Source organism: Canis lupus, chromosome 26 (genome assembly GCF_048164855.1).
Source record: "Canis lupus baileyi chromosome 26, mCanLup2.hap1, whole genome shotgun sequence".
Taxonomy (NCBI): domain Eukaryota; kingdom Metazoa; phylum Chordata; class Mammalia; order Carnivora; family Canidae; genus Canis; species Canis lupus.
The window spans coordinates 8,570,979-8,593,969 of NC_132863.1; the positions used below are offsets into that span (position 1 = coordinate 8,570,979).

General features: G+C 40.1%; 1 protein-coding gene across 28 annotated transcripts in view; it reads left to right on the forward strand.

Moving 5' to 3' along the window:
- Positions 1-22,991, forward strand: part of KIF16B (kinesin family member 16B) — a 315,045-nt gene that overhangs the window by 151,521 nt on the left and 140,533 nt on the right. For all 28 annotated transcript variants that reach the window (XR_012018188.1, XR_012018181.1, XR_012018183.1 and 25 more), the window contains 3 exons: positions 6,604-6,723; positions 7,588-7,639; positions 9,537-9,674. Coding sequence is in view for 16 of the 28 variants with exons in the window: in XM_072799997.1 (XP_072656098.1) it covers positions 6,604-6,723; positions 7,588-7,639; positions 9,537-9,674 (310 nt within the window). In the remaining 12 variants the exon portion in view is untranslated. The remainder of the gene's footprint in view (positions 1-6,603; positions 6,724-7,587; positions 7,640-9,536; positions 9,675-22,991) is intronic.

The window sequence follows — 22,991 nt, forward strand, 5'->3', positions numbered from 1 at the left end:
ACAAAGGTCAAGGAGTTGCCCATCATGTGTTAGAGCATACAGAATTTGTGGATACCAAAGCATACACAAGATATAGGGAAAAAGTAGAGTTATTATATAAACATAATTGTAATGAGGGATAAGCGGATACATAGACAAAAAGAAAGCAGTAAAGGAATACAGCGGGCAAAAGACAAAGGTCTGGATCTAGATGAAAACATACCTCAAGGCATAGCAGGGAACTCTTTACAATTGTTTCATTCTTTGGAACAAGTTAGTGAGAAATGTGAAGTCAGTAAACAAAACAAGATGATAATAAAAAGCAGAATGAGGTGGGGGAAAAAAGGGAGATTGTAGACCTAGAGAAAGATTTTAAGGTCCAAAACGACATCCAGTGCAGGACTAATAAATAAAATTAGAAATACCAAGGGAAAGAATAGATGCCATTGAAATCAAATTACTAAAAGAATAAAGGCTTAATAATCTCAGTGAACACGAATGAAATAATCAAGTTATTAAGTAATCAGACCCTAAAAGATAAAGAAGACAAAGACAATGTAATACAGGGATGTTGGTATCCCTGAAGTAGACAGCAAATGAAACAAAATGCAATAGAGAACAAGGTAATTTTCCTGGAATGAAAAAATTAAAGAACTGGTTCTGCAGATTAGTATCAGATTCCAAGAAAATTTGGAGTACAGAACGTTCAATACTGAGATCTGTCCTCATTAAGCTATCGAATTTCAGAGATAAAGGAAAAGTTCTTCATACCCCCTCAACAGGAAACCAGATTGTCTGCCATGGACTAAAAGTCAGTCCTATTTCCTTAGAGCAGCATTCAGTGTCTTTAGAGAGTGGAGCTGTGTCTTCAGCATTTTGTGGGAAGGGAAGTATGACCTGACTGTGGCCCAGGCCGACACAGCAAAGATGTCATTCAGGTGTGAGGGCAGGAGGCAGGTATTTCCAAACGTGTATGAACTCAGCTAATGGTGCTTAAAGTCCAAATGCATACAACAAAATATGTATATGCAGTGTTATTGAAACTCTAAATATGCTTCGTGAGTTTTAACTTAGAAAGATATTTTAGGAAATATCTCTTGTAGTGAAGGAACATTTGGTCAAAATTCAATAAATCCTTCAGTTTCTTTTCCTTTTATTACAGGCACAGAAAATCGCATGCAGTTTTTTTAAAAATGAAAAAGTAGCTTTGCTAGAGGATCATTTAATTTTTAGAAAAGTCTTCCGGTCTGCCTGACATCCTCCCATCCTCCCTCTCCACACCCACAGAGGGCATATGCTCTAGGGAGACTGTGCCATTCCCTCTTGTCTTCCCCTAAGTGTTGCAGTCGAGTTGGCAGAAATTAAGGGCACTTTATATGTGAGGCAACTCTACAGCATTCCACTAGTTAGTGAAACACACAATTCTTTGTAGACTACATTTCCACAAAAAGATTCTGACGTTTAATTTTTGACTATCAAAAAACCCCAACCCACTTAAAAATCACTTCCTCCTTACTATGTCAAATAATCAGTACTTAGCAACTCCTGTGTGTGCGGGGCAGCTGTGTTCACCTCACATCACATAGTCCGTATGAGGGAACACAGTTTGTACGTTTGTAGAGCCCTTCATTTAGGTGGGCTGTTACCAGTTTCCCTCAGTGTTTCCCAAGTAAGATCCAGGTAGGCTTTTCAAAAGGGAAAAATGGGTTCTTATTGTTGATAACTTTTTGTATTGTTCTTTTCACTTACTCATTTTATTCAGGAAAGCTGTTGACTTTTGTCAGAAAGTGCTGGATTCTGAGTGCTGGTTGTGATGAAAAGAAGTAGAATCTCTGCTCAATCTTATAAACAAGTATCTTGCTTCTCTGGGGTGTTCCCAGTGAGCCCAAGCTCTAGTGTGAATCTGGGCAGCCCTGCCTACAGCTCACCTGAACCACTGGAATGTGCCAAGAGTGCAATGAGCATCTCAGCACCGGACACATGTTTTAGGTTCAGAGATTGAAGAAAAACATATTGAACATATTATTTGCAAATGTCATGAACGTGATGTTTAAAATAAGCTGATGCTGTTTTGACACCTTTAGGCAGGCTGTGGTTTACTTTTTATACAGATATTGGTTGCCAGAAGCTTTGTTTCAATACAAAAGATATGCAGCTATATATGTTTTACCACTTTCTTAGGGACCCAGTGTACCTAGAGTTGGGGGGAAGGTGGCCGACTGCTATGTTAAATATTCCATCTTATCAAAGAGGTGTTTCATAAATTATGTATAACAGTAGATGCCACTCAATAAATGTTTTATATGTGATAGATATTTTTGTCTGAAATTACTTTTTCACTTGAGCAATGATTTAAACCCTCATTTTTAGTTTTATGAGGTGACACTTTTATAATATCGTGTAGTGAATGCAGCTTGAATGTCATAGAGCTTTAGAGTATTATTAATCATAAATTCATCTGCCCCTACTCCCAATCCTGGAAAACTTTCTCTTAATTCAGGTTTTACCCATTCTACATATGAAAGTGTGTGTGAGAACATGCTGGTGTATGTGCATGGTGGGGGGGGGGTGGGCAAGTCATGCTTTTGACCTGGTGACTCTGAAGTTATGAATTTCAGTGATTTTCAAAGTCTATGAGGCTTATTTCAAGGAAGAGGGGAAAAAAGTGTTTTTCAGTGGTTAAAAAAAAAAAGAATATGAAACTAAACTGGGCTGTAGTCCAAAACAATTCTTCTTGTTTGAGTGGGAGCTATTAGAATTTAAAATATTGCCTTTTTCTTGGGTTATTGTCCACTTTAATGCAGAGAGAAAATACATATGTCTCTGGACTTATGAGAACAGTGGACCTAGAGGCCTGGAACATTCTTTGGCAGGCGACTACCTACCATATGTGCAGTGCTGTCACAATTCAAAGCCACTAGACCTTCCAGTGAGGACACACCGTTTTATGAAATGGAGCCGTGTGATTAAATTCTCTACTCTAATATATATCTTAAAACAAAAACCCAAAATGCATACTTTCCACTTCTGCTTGAATTCCACAGGCAGGAGGAAAAGGACAAATTCTCTCCGTACCTAAGAGGTAGGAGTAGAGGCTGGTTTATTTAGAGTGCTCATTTAGCTAAGATTTGCGAGGGCCTTGGTATAGTACATCAGGATTTCTGAAGTCTCCGACCTGGAAGCCTGAGGTTCTGAGCCCTGGAATGGGAGCCTGGCAGATAAGAGGAGTAATTGAAGAACAATGACACACTTCATTTCCTTTTCTTGAATCTAAGTTATGCATCGGTCATTTTCTCTGCGTATCTATGTAATGGTTGTTAAATTGCTTTCTTTTAAGTGGTGATTTTTATTTAAAAATTTTTTTGGCTTTTCATTCCATCACCATCTTGCATGACTGCAGCTCTGTAGGGTATGTTTGAGACTCAAATGTCTGCAGAGATGAAGGCCTCAAGGGACTTCTCTCTTTTTACTGTCCTTGTCCTGAACCTCTGAGGAGCTCCCTTGTCTGCAAGGTTATGAAGTTCTGAGTCCCTCACGTTAGAGGATAGCATTATTTTAATATTTAAATTATACTAAATACGTTGATGCATTCCAGGAATGTAAGGCATACTGGTTGTGTTTCAGGCAATTCTCACACTGGAAATCAGAGCTGTATCCATTATAGGGGTTGGGGTGGGGAAGAGATATGCTAAGGGTGTCTCTCCTCAGAGCCTGATTAGTAGTTTGGAACTGCTTCCGTGTTGCTCATATCACACTTAAAATTACAGGGCAGAATGTTGTGCCCCTGGATTTGGCTCAGTCTGAACTCAGCACAGCCCAATCTTAAGGCTGGAGTTTTTCACCTTCAGTCTTTGGAATTTATCTCGGACTTGTCTAGAAGCCTGATTTTAGAGCTCTGTTGTCTTGGTACAGATGAACCTGATGTTAAGATGAGGCCCATGATTCTTGCTTGACCAGTGCTATTGACTCTACTCCTTGCATTTCTCTAAACTTTAGGTATATCTGCCCACTCGTTTCATTCATTTGACAAATACTGAGCAGTTACTCTATGTCAGACATGAAATTAGGCGCTGGGTTACATTCTAGTCTGGACAGGTAATAAGCTTATACATAATGTCATATAGTGGTAATTGCTAAGGAGGGAAACGAATCAGGATAGAGGAGTTTGGTAATTACTGTTTTGTCTGGGTGATGGAGAAGGTGGCTTTTGAGTGGAGACCTGAGGAATTGAGGGCCGAGTTATGTATATACGTGTACATTTACATATATATATATATATATATATATATATATATATATATATATATAGTAATTCTTCTCAGGGCTCATTGTTCCCCAGGGGACATTTGCCAGTATCTGGAGCCTTGGGGAAGAGGTAGGGTATTATTAGTATCTAGTGGGTATATAACATAACTCAAGGGGTTTGCTGCTTGGGGTGCACCAAATTGAACACAACCCAGGGAAGCGTGGAAAGAAAAGAACTTTGTATTACTTATTATAAGCCAGGAGGCAAGGAGAGAGTTCTCAAAGCACTGTCTCCCTATGGGATTAGTACAGGAAGCTTTTATTCAGTACATTAGAGGGCAGAGGCAGGGAGCTTGCATAGGCTTGCAAGGAGGCTTGCAGGGAGCTTGCATTTAGTTCAGTTGTACATGCCTGGCATGTCAGCATGCTAGTGCATACATCTCATGTTCAGAAATGGTGGAAAACTTCACCCATAGGAGGAAATCTTGGTAGTAATGAGCTAAAGGTAGCTTCAGGACAGCTCGGGGGGTTTTGCACAGTTTGGGGGGCCCTCAGCTCCAATCTGACCCAAACTGGTTTATGTAAGGGGCTCTCAGGTGAGACATACCTAGCAAGGGACTGTCAGGTCAAGCACCTAGCTGGGTGTCTCCATGGCTGGAACTGTTGGTTCTGCAAAACCAAACACATTCCTTCCCTGATTTTGTCCCTCCCTCTTCTCTCTTCTGGTAGCTGTCAGCCCCTCTTGTTAGAGTAACTTCCCATTGCATCCTAGCTAACAGGTAGAGGCCAGGGATTCCACTAAGCCTCCTGAGGTGCACAGGATATCCTCCCATAATAGAGAATCATTTTGTCTAAAATATCAGTAGTGCCAAAGTCTGGAAATCCTGTTCTAGGGGAAGAGAAGGAAGAGATAGTGGCAGAAGAAACAGTAACCACAGAAGCAGAAGGAACAACAATGCCTAAAGCCCTGAGGTACAGGTAGGCTGGGAAGGATTTGAGCAATAGCAAGGAGCTTCTGGGCTCCTAGATAGGAGTGAGCAAGAAGGGGAGATGAGAATAGGAGGTGAGCAAGGGATGAGATTGTGTAGAGCTTTGTAGAGGCTTATAAAGACTTGGGCTTTCATCTCCATGAGATGGGAAGGGTTTGAACAGAGGAGCAGCCTGCCCTCATGTCCCTCTAGCAGCTAAGGAGGCTATGTGCCACAGCGGCACGCCATTGGTGGTAGCCTCAATTGTTGTGGGTTTCCTGGTGAAAGATGATGGTGGTTAGAGCTCAGGAAGAACGTGGTGCAAGTGGTTTGATGTCATCAGATTTGGAGCATATTCTGAAGATAGAGTCAGCACTAAGCGTGTAGGAGTTAGAGAAAGCAAAAAGCAAAATATAGCCATGATGTTTGGTCTGAACAACTAGAAAGAAGGTTGGCATTCACTGAGCTGGTATGATATGTGGGTTTGGGAGGCAAGGGAAGTCAGGGGTTGGTTTTTTAATGTATTAGCTTTGAGCTGCCTCTTTGGTATCCCCACAGAATACACTGGGGTTAGTGAGTGTATGTATGCATAACTGGGATCAAGGGAGAGGGCTGTATGAAGATTAAGATCCAAGTCATTAGCATATAGATTGTAAATAAAGTCCAGAGGCAGGATGTGGTCATCAAAGAGTGATTATGGGTACTCTAGTTCCAAGGATGAAAGCCTGCCTGGAGTGGGTTCGAGAAAGTGGGAGGGAAGGAATTGGAGAAATCACTAGTGTTAGGGAAGTCTTTAGATTTTTTCCAAAGGGACTCAGAGAAATTGGTGGTAGCTGGAGGAGTTGCAGGACTATGGGGGGTGGTTGTGGCCGTGGTTGGTGGTGGGAGATCTGTAGTAGATTGTTACGTAAGTGGGAATGATCTGGTAGGTAGGAGAGGTTGCTGCAGGAGATCAGATACGCAGGTGCTTCTGGTAGAGGGTCACTAATACATAGGAAAGAGCTGCTCTAGGGAACATTCACAGTTTGACCATGATAACTGGTGAGAAGAGCCAGCAAATCCGGAGACCTCTAAATAAGACATTAAATGAAATAAAGATTCTAAAGAAGGAGAAAGTTTACTTTGTAGTTGGATGGTCCTAGGACATTTTTCCTAAGGAAGGCAAGGTTTGAGCTTGGCTTCAAAGAGGTCAAGTTCATCAGGCCATAAGTTTATTTCATTTTATGTTGAGTTTTTATGTTTCAAGTTCAGTTTGACTGCCATATGCCAGGATTCCAACATGAAGGTTTTTCCATTTTTCTTGTAGCTTTTTTGATGAGAAATAAAATACTACTCATTTTAACACTCAAAAGAACACCTAATAAATTCTCTTTCCTCTAAGTAACCCTTTCCTTTTCCCTCCTAATTTCAGGAACAAACTCTAGCCCTTAGGAAAGAAGGGATTGGAGTTGTTTTGGATTCTGAACTGCCCCATTTGATTGGCATTGATGATGACCTCCTGAGTACTGGAATCATCTTATATCACTTGAAGGTAGAAACTACTTAAGTGGAACATAGAATTTTATGTTCAGTTTCCTCTTTAGACACCAGCAAGGTTTATTTAATACTCCACATCTGTGAACACAGCTATTATATTAGAGAATATACATCTTTGAGCCCTTTGGGAATATTTTTTTGTTCACTGGTGTTCCATGGTATTAGAAGTTCTCATGTTCATGGAGTTCTAAAGCTACATGAAGATCCATTCACTTTGCCTTCCACTTTGCAGAATCAGTGAGAGAAAGGTAAGGAACAAAAAGGCAGACAGACCAAGGAAGGAAAACTACAACCACCTGGAACTGAGATTTGCTACATACCGTTTTTTGGGCCCTCTAGATAATTATAAAGTATGTCTCCTGCCTACATTATTGGTCCTGGTCCCAAACAGGCTGTGTGTGTCAAGAGGACAGAATCACCATGTTAGTATCAGTGGTTGCCTCTGCCACCTTGACATAGTATCTTCTCTCTGATCCATGACTAAAAATGAGAATGGTATTGCATTTGTGCTTTGCAGCCTCCCACAGACTGTGTCTTTAGACATGAAGAACCCCGGGCCCCTAGAGGAGAAGCTTGGCAGAAAGGATCAGGGGCATCATCAGTGGGATTACTGGCATGGACAGATTATTGATGCATGCCCCAAATAGGAGCCATCCTGTGGTTGTGCAGTAGGCCTTAGGAGTCATGCAGCCCTTTTCCATGGGCAGTGGGGGGCATGGGCACAGCACAGAGGCTGTGGCCTGCCAAGGACACTGCTCAGCCTGTTGGCCACCATTTTGTTTGGGTTTATATGAAAAATAGAGAAATAGACCATTTTTCCTGTTCTTACTACTAAATTTTACTTGACTTTTCTTCCTAGGAAGGTCAGACATATGTTGGTAGAGAAGATGCTTCAACAGAACAAGATATTGGTGAGAATCTTTATCAATTTCCTCTTCCGGGTGATTTTTAAAAGCTATCTATCTATCTATCTATCTATCTATCTATCTATCTATTTAGATTTTGTTTATTTATTCATGAGAGACACAGAGAGACAGGTAGAGACATAGACAGAGGTTCCCTGCAGAGAGTCTGATGCAGGACTCTATCCCAGGGCCCCGGGATCACACACTGAGCTGAAGGCAGATGCTCGACTACTGAGCCACCCAGACATCCCTAAAAATCATATAATGAAGAATATTCTTTTGAGTGACTGACACTAAAGTGATTATAATCTAAAAACCAAACCTCTTTCTCAAATATAATGCTGAATCAGTATGTGCATTTCTATGATTTTGAACTCAATTCAAACGAATGACACAGACCAATTAATTTAGTGAATTAAGTGGAACTGTGAATCTCCCCCACCCTATATACATTCCATACTCTGTCACAACTTTCAAGAGTAATTTAAATTATAGTGGGATAGTGATGGAAATATGCCAACAGACACAGATAAAGGCTATTAGACCCCTTACTGGGAAGGATATAGATCCTTAGCTGTACAGTGATGACAGAGTCGGATACACACAAACACAGCCTGCACACATATGGAGGTATGTCTTCTGTGTTTCCCGAAAATCTTTGCTGAGACACACAGATAACTGGTAATTCATCCCTGAAGCAGGGTGATGTCTTACTAGGTTTTAAAAGCTTAACTTAGGGACTACTGTGGTGGTGGTGGTGGTGGTGGTGGTGCTGCTGCTGCTGCTGCTGTGTGTGTGTGTGTGTGTGTGTGTGTGTGTGTGTCTGTGACAAGGGAGGTTTGGCAGGGGAAGACTTCTATCTTCTCAGCTGTTTTTAGAATTGCTGGCAATCATCTTGCTTTCTTGCTAAGTATAAGCTATTCATCAAGCCAAAGCTAGCATAGTTCTAATGTGTTTTAGTATTTGCTGCAAAACTGGGAAAGCTGAAAACCAGGTCCCAGAAGTCTTCAACTTCAGCTCTTCTTGACTAGGACTAGATGTCAGGCCTCTTCTTCTGTTGTTCATTAAATTGTGTGTTTGACCTTTGGGGTTCCTGTAAATGATGAGTGGTAAGAACACATGCTTTTTGTGCACAGAATAGTTCAGTAGTACAGTTCTCTGGGGAGCAATGGGAGCTATTTGATTTGTACTTCTGAGAAACTGGCCAAGAACTGTGCCTAAAATCATAGTTTTATTTGACAGGCATTCATATCCATGCCTGGCCACTTAGCAAGCATGAATGGCTCAGGATGGTCCTACATGATTAGATACATGTTAGCCACATGCTCTGAGCAGTCATTGGAGGTCATGTGCTCTCAGATTTGGCACAGGCTGTGGCAATGTGCCATCCCAGTATAGCATCTGAAGATTTCCTTGGGCCTCCCAAAATCCATGCCAGCCAACTTCACGTTTAGCTTCTGCTTCTGGAATGCAGTGTCTGTAAGTGTGGAGGTTATAATAAGTCATTGACCCATGGAGCTCTTTTGTTGCTTCTGTTTTACTCTGACCTTTGGGTGGCTGGTGGGGGAAATTTATTCAGCATCTGAGTGACACAATGGTATTCAAATAAGACAAATTACTCAACTATTTTCTCCCTGAAGATGAGATAAATCAGCATGTGAGAATTTATTTCCTTGCACAGGTAATGTCCAGACCCTTTGAGGTAACATTCAGAGATACCTTCAGAGGATATCAGTGGATGCCATGAACTCTTGAAATTCACTTTTCTCACTGAACATAAATGTTCACTTCACAATATTTACATGGAAGGGGAAGAGTATTCAATATGGAAAAATAAAGGTTGGGGATCAGTGCACTAGATAACAAAGAAATTATCTTTTCTTTAAATGTTTTTCCAACTTAGTTCTTCATGGCCTTGACTTGGAGAGTGAGCACTGCATCTTTGAAAATGTTGGGGGGACGGTGACCCTGATACCCCTGAGTGGGTCTCAGTGCTCTGTGAATGGTGTTCAGATCATGGAGGCCACACACCTAAATCAAGGTATCTGACTTTTGGTTTTCAGAGTTCTTTGTGTATGTCACTGCTAAAGAACAAGTTGGCTAGGTAATGGGGGAACTTGTGCATCTTACAATTAATTGCTAATTAGTTATAAAAAAAAGATGAAGACTGCTTCATTATGCTGTTTTCTGCGTTGCTGGAGGACTTCTAATTCTGATTGTCTTGTTGAACTAAACATTTATGTAGTTGTCTTAAAAGTTATTGCTGTTATAGAAATATGACTTTAAAGGTATTTTTTTTAACTTAAAAAGGCATCTTAAATGCAAAGCCTTAACACAGTGCTTGCTTTTTATAACTTTATTTATTACCCTATTTATATTCTTTTTTGTGAATAGTTGTAATTATAACACACATACAAGATCCAGTATCCTGTCTTTTTTTTTTTCTTTTGAAATAATTTCAACTTTATAGAAAATCTGCAAGTGTAGTACAAAGAACTTTTTAATTCCAGGAACATTTGAAAGTAAATTGCTAACATGATGCCCCACTACCCCTGAATACTTCAGTGTTTATTTCCCTTAAACAATGGCATTCTTCTATGTAATTAGAATATAAGCATCTGAATTAGGAAACTAACACCAGTGCGTTCCTACCATCTCATTCTTGTATGCCCTTTGGGTTGTCATCATTTGTCCAACAACATGCACTGTGGGCCGAAGATTCGGTCTGGCATTGTATGTGGTATTTGGTTGCCACATCCCTCTTGGTTCCTTCAGTCTGGAAGGTCCCTTTGCTTTCCTCTGACCTTTAGGACTCCAAGTGCCCTGGAGCTGGGCAGGAACATCAGAGTTCAGCAGTAGCAGGTGACTAGCCCAAACCAGTACCCAGTGGTACCCAGTGATGGTTACCAAAGCAATATTTTCTGCTTTTTTGAAACCAGGGCAAGGACTCTGGCAACATGGGATGGAGAAGCTGGTTCTTGCCAGACAGCAGAGCAATAGTCACAGTGAGAGACTGTCTCTGCCCTGAGCCCAGAAAGTTACTGTAATTGCATGGAAGATAAGAGGTCAGAATGTAGGGCTTTTCAGTGGTATCTCTGCCACCTGTTTGTTCACTCTTAGGAACTCAGGTGAAGGTCCTGCTGCTGTTCCTCTGGGGCAGCAAGGGTGATGCACAAGTCATGGCAAGAGGTGATACGAGTCTCCTTGTCCAGTACAGATCTCTATATTGTCTGTATCTCTCCCAGGTCAGCTGAGGTTGACCTTGTTATGATGACTGTGTTGTTACAGGGTTTTACAAGAGGCTTGTACTGGTTTTCAGTATCATCATTAATATATGGGCAGAACTTTGGAATTCATTTTGAAATATTTAATTGTTTAATATATCTGGGGTAGACCTAATTTAATTTTTTTCCCATATTGGTGTAGCATTTATTATAACCTTACCCCATCCTGTATTCACCTCTTTTGAAGAAATTTACTTGACTGAAAATGAACACCGGCACACAGCACTGGATCTATTTTGTAATTCCCACTTTGTTCCAGTGCTGCATATTTCTGCTTTTGTACCACTATCATGCAATTTGAATGCTTGTCATATTATAATATGCTTTGATTTCTCTTATCTGTGTGTTTTTTTGCTATTCATGCCTATTTTTTTCCAAAGGAGTTTTAGAATCTTTTTATTTTTCTGCTAAAACATCCTTTCAGAAGTGAGATTTCTAATTTCATTTGATTTGTTCACATTCTAACATATATTTCTGTCTTGGGACTTCTATTTATTCAGTATGTCTCTTTTATTTGAATTTTCATCAGTTTCTTTCAATGAAACTTTGAAAGTTTTTAATATGTGTTCATACTGAACTGTATTTATTCACATATACAAAATTCTGCACATAGCTGTATACTTCAAACACTCAGAAACAGGGAGGAAAAATCTTAATTCTATAATAATCTATTTTGATAATACTGAAGATTTTTCAAGCACGTTGGGCCTTTAAGGATATCAATTTAAAACCATACAGGTTAAGTGAGGCTCAATGAATTCAGAGACCTCACTCTAATACTTCTGAGTCTTGTACATTGGTCCTCCAGGTACTCCCATGTGCAGTCTGGCGTGTCTGTGGAGCCACACACAGGAAGTTAGAGAATGGGTTATGGTTGGGATTATAATTGGGGGCCTTCTTTAGCTAAGCTGTGCTTGGATCACAAATAACCCACAAGGGTGAATATCATCTGCTGGATCCCCCTTACTTTGTTGCCTGGTCATCTACCTGTTTTCCTCTGTGTGCTTTCCTTGCTCTCCCCATGACTATCTGGAGCTTTTGAAGCTTATACCAAATACAGTCCTGGCTACTGAGAAGACTGAGTGTATTATAGTGGCCACCGCTTCTGCCACTGATGGGTGAAATAGTCTCTTATGGATTCTCCTGAAAGCTAACTTTTATGTGTAATGGTGTTTCTGTCAGAAAATCAGTCTTAAGTTCCAAACAACATATTGCAAAAGGAACTTTTAGAGCACATATTGTTTAATGGAGAAATTGCCTAGAATAAATTACTTACTTACTTACTTACTTACTTACTTATTTATTTATTTATTTTAATTATTATTTTTTTATACTTGATTTCCTAGCTTCTGCTTCGGCATACATTGAGGCATATAACCTGTATTTTTTTTAATTTATTTTTTTTTAAAGATTTTATTTATTCATTCATGATATACATAGAGAGAGAGGCAGAGACACAGGCAGAGGGAGAAGCAGGCTCCATGCCGGGAGCCCGATGCGGGACTCGATCCCGGGACTCCAGGATCATGCCCTGGACCAAAGGCAGGCGCCAAACCGCTGAGCCACCCAGGAATCCCCAGAATTTATTATTTAAAATTAGGATTATCTTCTCTACTCTTTGCCCTTCCCCTACCCCCCCCCCCAAAAGATTATTAATTTGTTTATTTAGTTCAGAGAATTTGCTTATTATTCCATTGGTATCTGCTTATGTAGCTATGATTATGCCTCTAATTCTCATGTGGATTGAAGCATAGTAGCTAAATAATAAACATATCTCCCTTATAGTATTATCAAGTGTTGTTTTTTTTTTTATCAAATTTTTTCCTTAATTGAGAGTCCACTTAAAAAATATGCCTGTTCAGGTTAACGATGACTGAAGTGAAATTTTTGACTTGTCCTAAGAAAGTAGTAATGCTAATTGACATTTAAACTTAATGGTCAGAATTCCCCCACCTCCCTCTGGGCTATCTTAATTGCTTTATTACCATGGTGCCATGATTTTGGCTTGAGTTCCTCTGGTGGTCTGCTGTGCTACAGACATAAAATTGCTATGTTCCAAAGCCTTAAAACATCCATGCACGGAGTGTAAATGTCATTAGCAAGTCTTAGGGTAATGAAATGCCAAGAGGACTTTGTGTTTCAAGGCATTACATGAAAGAAGAAAGAATACCTTTTTTTTTTTTTTTTTTTTTAATGCGTATACTTTAAGACTGAAAGATCCCATCAAGGAAAGAACCTGTATATTTCTTCAATGATTAAGGATTAAACTACTCAACATTTCTTAGTTTTTTGTTTTGTTGGGGGTTAGGGGGAGAAAGAGAACGTGTGTGTGTGTGTGTGTGTGTGTGCGTGCATACCTGAGGAGGGGAGAGGCAGAGGGAGCCGGGGAGAACCTGAAGCAGACTCCACACTGAGCACAGAGCCTGATGTGGGGTTTAATCCCATAATCCTGAGATCAAGACCTGAGTCAAAATCAAAATTTGGATGTTTAACTCACTTTTAATATATGTGCTACTGAAGCAAGCATAGGATGCTTAACTCGCTGAACCACTCAAGTGTCCCAACATTTCTTGATTTTTAAGGATTGTTTTTTTTTTTTTTTAATATTTTATTTATTATTTATTTATTTAAGTCACAGACAGAGAGAGAGAGGCAGAGACACAGGCAGAGAGAGAAGCAGGCTCCATGCACCAGGAGCCCGATGTGGGATTCGATCCCGGGTCTCCAGGATCGCGCCCTGGGCCAAAGGCAGGCGCCAAACCGCTGCGCCACCCAGGGATCCCTTTAAGGATTGTTAAAATGGGAACTGGAACATGTTTTAAAAACAAAGTATACAATGGGATGTATATAATAAAATACAGGTATACAATTTTTTTTAAAAGATTTTATTCATGGCAGAGAGAGAAAGAGAGAGAAAGAGGCAGAGGGAGAAGCAGGCTCCATGCAGGGAACCCGACCTGGGACTCTATCCCAGGTCTCCAGGATCACACCCCAGGCTGAAGGTGGCGCTAAACCGCTGAGCCACTGGGGCTGCCCCCACGTATACAATTTTTGGCTATGGAAATATATAATAAAAATTAAAAGATGTAAAGAGGGGAGAGAGAGAATGTCAAGCAGGCTCCACACTGAGTGGACCCCGACGTGGGGCACGATCCCATGACCCTGAGATCACGACCTGAGACCCTGAGAGCTGACTCTAAATATCAGCTTAACTGACTGAGCCACCCAGGCACCCCTGTAGGATTTGATTTTTTAACAAAAAAAAAGCAAGACCAAAGTGAAAAAGAGAAAGAATATGGACTTCTTTAAAATATAATAATAACTGGGAAACAGAATTAAGCAAAGCAGTATATTCATATTCCACAAATTACCTTGGCTTTTGCCCATGAAGCAATTTAAGTAAAGGTATCAAGAACAGAGAATGCAGATGGATGTTAGCCCAAGTCACAATGGTCTGATGGTATTAACTCTGTATTTGACTGGATTCCCGGTTTACTCTACTACCAGCACCTTCCTGTCTTTTTACTATCAGTTTCCAGTATTGTTGATATTTGGTATTTAAACATCTCTTTTCATTAGTAAATTGCTTCGTTTGGAAATATGTTAGGCTGTCCCATTAAAAAGCACAGGCAGTAATTACCACTTCCTTATCTAGATCACTTAAGATACTTGTGAATGTCAACTAATAGGAGATTTACCTACATCTAGCAGATTTTCACCATTGCTGGGAAATTTTTTTTACCTGTATCGGTTAACAGCTTTACTTCTTTCAGATTGCATAAACAGTATTTCCACTCGTAACATCACTAAAATGAAAAGCGTTTGCTAGTACTGTGAGAATTAACTGTAATGACATATATAAAGCGTGTTGCCATAAGCCCGGCCTATGAAGCTCTTCTCCTCTCCTCTGATGAATTCTTCTAGAAACTGTGCATGGCATATGTAGCCTTGTATCTGCCTGTGCTCTTCACCTGCCATGTTCTCGAGCTGGGCTTTCCTCACTCCTGTGATGGCATAGAATGATTGCCTTGAATGATTTCATAGGATAATTCCATAATGTGATTTTTGCAGAAAGAGAGGCAATTACTAGAGAAGAAAGCATGAATTTGACCATGGTGTCTAGTCCATAGGTCTTGAACTGTTCTGGGTGGACTTTTAGACTTTAGGTTTTTCTTCTTTGTCTTTTTCTTTACACCACATACATGAATGGTACAAAAATCAAGTGAGTTACAATTCAAACAGTATTTCAGCATTTTCTGTGTAATTGCTAGGACCTGTTCTCTCTTAAATTAATTATTATTATTTTTTTTACTGCAAAATGTTCTTTTAAAGCTGGTAGTTGTTAAACGAGGTAATCCGTTTTCCCATTCATGTCAGTGGCCTCCCTTGGTCGTCTCACAGGTTCACCAGAGCCATTGAATATGCATCTCTCCTTTTAGACGCGCTACAGAAACTGAATCTGGGGGCTTGACACCTAGGTGCATCTGAATGTGTCATGCTCAAGTGCCAAAATATATTTGCGTCTATTCAAGCACTCAAGAAAAAGGGAATAGGTGATTGTCTGGGGAATGGAGCTGAGGAGGCTTTGATAAATTTTCATTTGCTTTAGGGCTGCTGTGAGTTGTTCAGTGGCAAATTAAAAAAGAATTTTAGTGGAACTAGCAAGGGAAATGGATCTTCTAGCAGTTTAGCCAAGGTATGTAATGAACAAAAGAGCCCTTTTGAACATTGCAGCACATATTAATGGCTGCCCTCCCATTGAACTCACCTCTACTTGCTCATAAGCACTCATTATCATTAGATTTTTCCCTCTGACTTGAGATCTGCACATCTGACACCTGTCTCTTGCAAGTGGATGTTTCAGGAGATGCTTTTGAAAGTCAAAAGCCCTTCCTCTTCAAGACTCTGCCCAAAGCCTGTGGTTCTTAAAAGCCATGTCTCCAGATCAGCAACATCAGCAGTGCCTACGAGCATTTTGAAATGCCCCTTGTTAGATCTCCTGAGTCAAAGAATGTAGGAATGGGGCCAAGCACTTTAGTTTTTCATGAGTTGTGCAAGTCATGCTGATGAACATCTAATGTGACACCAGCTGACCAAAACTAATCACACACAGAAGATGGTTTTTGGTGCCCAGGTGTTGGTGTACGTGACAACCAAATGTCAGTCTCTTTAACTTCTTTCTTCTCATTTGATTCATCTTCTCTTGTTAGAGTCATCACGTCTCTTTTTCATAATGTCCCTGTTCCTTTTTAAATGTCACTTTCAGCTTCACATCCCATAGAGTGACTTGACAACGTGCCTTGGTGTGGATTTCTTGGCATTTGCCCATTTTGGATCTTGGATCTTTGGAGTTTCTTGAATCTGTAGGCTTATATCTTTCCCCGATTTAGGAATTTTTCAGCCATTATTTGTATAAATATTTATTTTCTGCTCTATGTTCTTCCTTCTCTTGTCTGGGGTTCCAGTTACATGACTGTTAAGTATTTTAGTGTTGTTCCATAGGTCCCTGAGACTCTGTTTACTTCTTTTTGCCCTTTGATAAACGTTTTTCGTTTTGCTTTTCAGATTGAATAGTTTCAAATTGGTCTGTCTTCAAGTTCATGGACTCTTTCTCTGTCCTCTCTGCCCTTCTCTTGAACCCATCCAGTGTGTTTTTTTATTTTGGTTATTGTATTTTTTAGTTGTAATATTCAATTATACTTCATATCCTTTACTTCTTTGTTGTAACATTTTAACTTTCAAAATTACTCTCCTATGTTTGAATATTTTTATAACAGCTGATTTAAAATGTTCATCAAATACATCTAGCATCTTTCTGACCTCCACTAACATCTGTTGGTTGTTTTCTGCCACACACATTGAGATTTTCCCAGTTCTTTGTATGCTAAGTAATACTAGATTGCATCCTGGGCATTTTTGATATTTTGTTATGAGACTAAGAGTCCTATTTAAATCCATTGGGAAACATTGATTTTGTTTTGTTTTGTTTTAGTGGGCAGTGGACCTGGTTAGATTCAGACTGTAAATTAGAATTAGTCTCCATGGGTTGTGGTTCTAGCTCCAGTGCCAATTCAATTTTCAAATCCTTTGTGATGCTGTCCTGGTCTCCCCCGTGTGTGTGCTACCCAAGGGTCAGTCTGGGACCTGAGCAGTGGTCTGTATCTTAGGTCAGTTCTTAAATTTTTTTTTTTTTTTTTAGTTCTTAAAGTCTTTGTGTGCTTTTGAGGGTCAGATCTAAGTGGCCCAGAAGTTCATAAACAGTTGTGAGGTTTATTTCCTGAACATTACTTCTCTGTCAACACTGAAGAATCTTTCCTTTTCTGTCATCTAGCTAGAAATCTGGAGCTGTATACTCTTCTTTCATGTTCTTCCTGCTGTTGTTCACAACTTTGGGGCCAGGAAGTGAAAGGGCAGAGAGAGGAAGAAGCAACAAGAGTGTGTCCCACCCTCTGATTGGAGAGAGATTTTCCAATTCCTCATAAGTTTAGGCATCTGGAGCTGTTGTCTGTGTTGCTGCCAGGGGACCCTTTCAGTCCTCCTTGAACCTGAACTAGAGGGCCCCTCCAAGAGTTCTCTCATTTGCACTGATGTTAGCTTTTGGATTTTCTTCTCAATTAAGCCAGGGAACACTGGAGAGGGCAGGGCAAATGGTAAATTCCTCATCTGCCCCTATTATTTTTAGCTTGCCTTCTACTGTTTACTTCTCCGGCCCTCAAATAACAGCTTTCTGCATCCTGTTCACACAGTTGCAGCATTCAGTGGGATAGACAGGTGGGATGTGCTTATTCCATCTTGTGAAGAATGAAAACGCCTCCTGTAGGGTGGCTGTAGATTGCCAAAAAAGGAGAAATTTACCCAAAGTTGAACTCTGAAGCAAATGATGTATCTATCATAATAGCACATGGTGAAGAAGTGATGTGCATGTTTTTGACCTAAGTGCACAGTGAAGAAATGTCTGAAGCCTGGAAAGTGGGTGAGGTGGAGGACAGGAGCAGTGGGGGACCAGCAGTGGGGGACCAGGGCTGCTGAGTCATGGCAAGTTTGTAGGGCTGGGAAATTGCAGACTGGATGGCGCTCACCATTTGGTAGATGCATAATGTGGTCGCTGAGGTGAAGGACAGTGCAGTGTTTTTATAGCCCAAGAGGGCTTGGTGAGGAGTGGTAACAGAAGTGTGCTGCTAATGGAGGTAAGAGACCATTGTTGATTAGAGAGAAGGGAAGCATTTTGGAAGGAATAATAAAATATTGACAGCCTGGAGTGTGTAGGAGGCTAGAACTGAATATTTGAGCTTATTACTAACAGAATAAGTAGTATTGTTGGTAACAAAGAATATGAAGTAAAGAAAGTTACTAATAGCTTGACTAGTTAGCATGACGCCTTCCATCCAGTACCTTAGAACTTGTCATTCTATTGTCTCCTGTCTGGAATCACCCTCTAATTATTTCATATACTTCTGCATTTTCCTACAGAAGGATGAAACTTGTTCTGTATCCTTTTTTGGTATCTCTCCTGAGGCTTTCAGAAGAAAAAAATCCGTTCCCACTTCCTCTATGCTGCCCACCCCCACACACATCTAAACATTTATTTGGGGATGGGACTAGAGCCTTTTGAAATTTTACACAGCTCTGCATTCAGCACATGCACACAGTTGGGCAAATAATTCTTGATGGATTATTTGGCTGGAAACCTCAATAATGAAGATTGAAAATCGATCTACTTTCTTTTCCAGAGTCTCAGAATCTAGGTTTGCAATTTTTACTTTACCAAGAGTCAACAAGAGTTTAAGTGATTTATCTAAAGCAGGAAATTGTAAATCTGTATTTGAATTATAAATGTTGAAATGAGAGGGCCGAGCCTATGTGGCTTTTTGGTAAGGTGTCATATGTATTGATATCTGTCACTAATACTAGCAGAGGACCCGATGGCGTGCTTTGACACTGACGTCTGCTACCCTTGATGCTGAGTGCCTGTCACTCATCCAAGCCAGCTGTGAACCCCAAGCCATGTGTCCCTTTTGAATTCATTAATATTCATATGAAATTTTCTTACCACAAGCACCATGTCAGATCTTAATCTTTCCTGTCTCACTGCCTGAAGTCATTCTGAGATAGAGAAAAATTACTATAATTCAGGTGTCTGAAATAATAACGTCAGTGTCACAGGAGTCCAAGGCCTTTGAACATATCACTTAATGTATTCTCAAGTACCAGCATGTATTAGTGGGAATTAGTCTTTCTCTTTATTAGGTCCCCCAGATAGTGCCATCATCATAACTTATTTTAATATAAATATTTTGCAGATGTTTTAAATCAGAAGGAAAATTATCCCACAAAAGCATGCTTTAAGAACTTCACCCCATCCTACATCTCAGTACCATTCTAGAAAATTATGTTCCCTGGCAGAGCTTTGCTTTTCTGGTGCTTATATCCAAAATGAAAACCACTCTCACTGGGCATGCTTTAGCAGTGTGTTATAGCCTGTTTGTGTATATAGTGAGGTAAGGGTGGGACTTTCTAAAGTAATTAAATTCTGAATTTGAAGCCTGAAGCAGAATCTCACAAGGCCCCTTCTTTTTCAGTCTTTAAACGCCTATCACATTGGACCATTCACTTTTGGGAATACAGTTTTCTCACGTGTTTGTATTAATTATAACCCAGAATTAAATGATTTGTGCACCATCACCTCAGAAATATTCATATGACAACATTTAATAGGAAAAAAAAGCTGATTTATCTGTGCAGTATCTGATTTATCTGTGCAGATTTGCTAATTCTCACATAAAATTTGAGGAGGGTAATTAGTGATATTACTGATTATTGTCACTATACTCCTTAGAAATCTCTAGAATTGTTTACAAGTTTAATTTCATTTTCATTGTATCTGAAATACTAGAACAAAATCCTCTGTGAAATCAGCATTCAGTGGTTTTATTCAGAGGTTTAAATGAAGCTTTTTTAAGTTATTGTTAACAAGTGCCTCTATGTCCCCTTTTATAATGTTGTTTCCTTTCCATTGCCTTTAAAGACTGTCTGGAATTTGTCTACTTTGTGGTATCTTTTGTTAAAGATTTTATTTATTTATTTATTTATGAAAGACATGGTGGGGGGGGGGGCGGTGGAGAGGCAGAGACACTGGCAGAGGGAGAAGCAGGCTCCATGCAAGGAACCCGATGTGTGACTCGATCCTGGGACTCCAGGATCATGCCCTGGGCCGAAGGCAGGTGCTAAACCACTGAGCCACCCAGGGATTCCCTACCTCATGGTATTAAATGGGCTCTGAAGTAATCTCAAAGAAGCCATATTTCATGGAGGCTTAGATACGCTCTAAAAATTACAAACTAAGTGCATGAGAAAAGTCCATCTGTGATTAATCATGTTAACCTCAGATCAAGGAATAGTCCATATAGTTAAAGAGAATTTAAGAGCTGGAAGGAACCTTAGAAAGTATCCAGTGTGATGACTAGATAAGGAAAGGGAATTCTGGAGAGGTTAAACTTTTCTCACTCTTGGCCACATCAAGAGTTTGCAGGCAGGGCAGATGCTCTGGGTCTCATCTTTACACACAGATGTTAGGTAGATATGTATACTTAAAAATGTGTGTATGTGTGTGTGTGTATGTATATATATATATACACACACACACCAAGACATATATATTTATATTTATATTTTTACATATACGTTTATTTATTTGAGAGTAAGTAGGTCAGTAGGTAGGTTGGTAGGTAGACCAATAGATTAATAGATGTCCTAGGTTTTTCTTCTAGAGCTTTATATTTCCACCTGCCAAAGGCATCTCAGATTGATTATGCATAAAAACAAATTCACGATTTCTCTCCCAACCCGGATGTTGGTCCTTTCTCAGTGTTCTCAATCCGTGTGAACAGTTCCCGATTCAACTAGCAGAAGCATCTCCTCACCTCCCTTGTCCCCATATCTAGCCTATTGTGGAGTCCTATTGATCCTGTCTCCTAAATATCTTCCTGACATATGTGTTTCCCCCTTGTCTACTCCCCTTTGCCCTTAATGCTGAATCAGCCGTGATCTTTGACCTGGACCCTTGTAGTAGCCTCCTACCTTGTTTATCTGCATCAACTCTTGCCCTTTTTGGTTCCTTCTTTAAACAGTTGAGGGCAGCCCTGGTGGCTCAGTGGTTTAGTGCCACCTTCAGCCCAGGGCGTGATCCTGGAGACCTGGGATCGAGTCCCACGTCGGGCTCCCTGCATGGAGCCTGCTGCTCCCTCTGCCTGTATCTCTTCCTCTCTCTCTCTCTCTCTGTGTTTCTCATGAATTAATAAATAAATAAAATCTTAAAAAAAAAAAACAGTTGAAAGAATGACCTTTCTGAAACTCTCATCTAATCATATAACGCTGCTGCACGAAGCCCTTCACTCTCTTCCTCTGCATCCACGTGAAATAAAAGTTGCTTTACTGTATCTTGAAAGATTCTATGTGGTATGTTCCCTTCCCTCCCTCAAGCTTCATGTGTACTGTTCTTACCTGATGTAGGCATTTAACTGTCTTCTAGGCACTCAGCATCACCACCTCCTTCATCATCTTTTCCTGCCAGAGGACCTTTACATATGGCACTCCCTCACTCGCCCTGCTTCACCCTCAGAGCTTGTCTCAGGCACCACTTCCAGCCTCCCTCAGGGCCTCTGTCCCTAACCTTCCCTATAATCAGCCCTCTTCTTAGGTCCTCAGAGGATCTCTCCTTCAGTTGTAGCTTTGCATCTCATTGTGGAGTCTGTTGATTATTCATCTCTCCCGCCTACTTGTTTATAAGCTCCATGAGGGCAAGGCATATGTCTGACTCATTCAGATCTGTATCTCTGTGCTTATCATAGTGATTCACCTGCTGTCAGTGTTCACAAAGTACTCGTTGAATGCAGGAAGAAATTAACAGCAGCCTAATGTAAAAACGAAGCAGATTTTTTTAAGTCATTAGGTTTGTTGAGTAAAGGAATGTAATGAAATAGAAACCAGCCTTAACGGAGCCTCTTTTTATGTGACAGGCAGCTTATGTACATTATTTAGATGGAAACAAGGAATGGTCATGAGTAGTTGTGTTTTTTTTTTTTTATAATTCTTACAGGGATTTTTATGTATATTTCATACAAATACATGGGTGGCAAGATTATTTTCAGTGATTTAATATGATATGAAATATGTCTCTGAAATACCATTCTATTTTTCCATTAACATATTTTAGCAATTTTCAACCTGCATGGCTGGGCATTTGATTAACAGAAAAAAAATTGGATTAAATTTAATTAACACACTGAATATGATTGCCTTATTAATCTCTAATTTCAATTTGAGAGCATTAAATATACATATATCCTAGGTATGGCTGCCTAACTTTTGACTTCTCAGTATGGCACACAGTTCTGAGTCCTGGTCATAAAAGGCATGGAAAGCACCTTTCTTAATTATGATTATGGTGCCTTTCCATAATTGGAAAATATACAAATGCAATCTTGTGTGAGGGGGATACGTAGATTAGTTAATATCCACTGCTATCCCTCTAAGTCTCCTAAAACTGTGTTCTTTTTTCCATATTGACTCCATTTCCACTAAATAATGGCAAGCACCAGAACCAGCCCTTCAGTTGCTCCCTGGGGTTATGATCTAAACCCATTGGGTTTTAGCTGTATTGAATTTGAAACTCCAATGAGAAGATGAGGCAATATGTTGAGAGACAGTTGGATATACTGGTCTGACGCTCTAAAGTAGCTACCAGAGGCTACGAAATTACTTGCAAGGTCCAGGTGGAGATAGTAGGCAAACGAAGAGGTTGGTGACTGTGGTCACCCAGAGGTCACGTGCCCTATCCAAAGGAGGTGGACTTCAGCAGTCCAGGGATTTTTGCCAGGTGGCAATTCAGATCTGCTGATACCATACCTTCTAGTTTTTGAGGGAAAATCAGAAAGAAACTCTGAGCTTTATGTGGAAACTGCAGATTTATAACTCTTGGCAGCTAAAAATTTTAGTTTTTAAAAGTTCCATGGGACACACAAAACCTTTATGAGCTGAAATTTTTCTCTGGCCAGCAGTTTGTGACATTTGGTGCC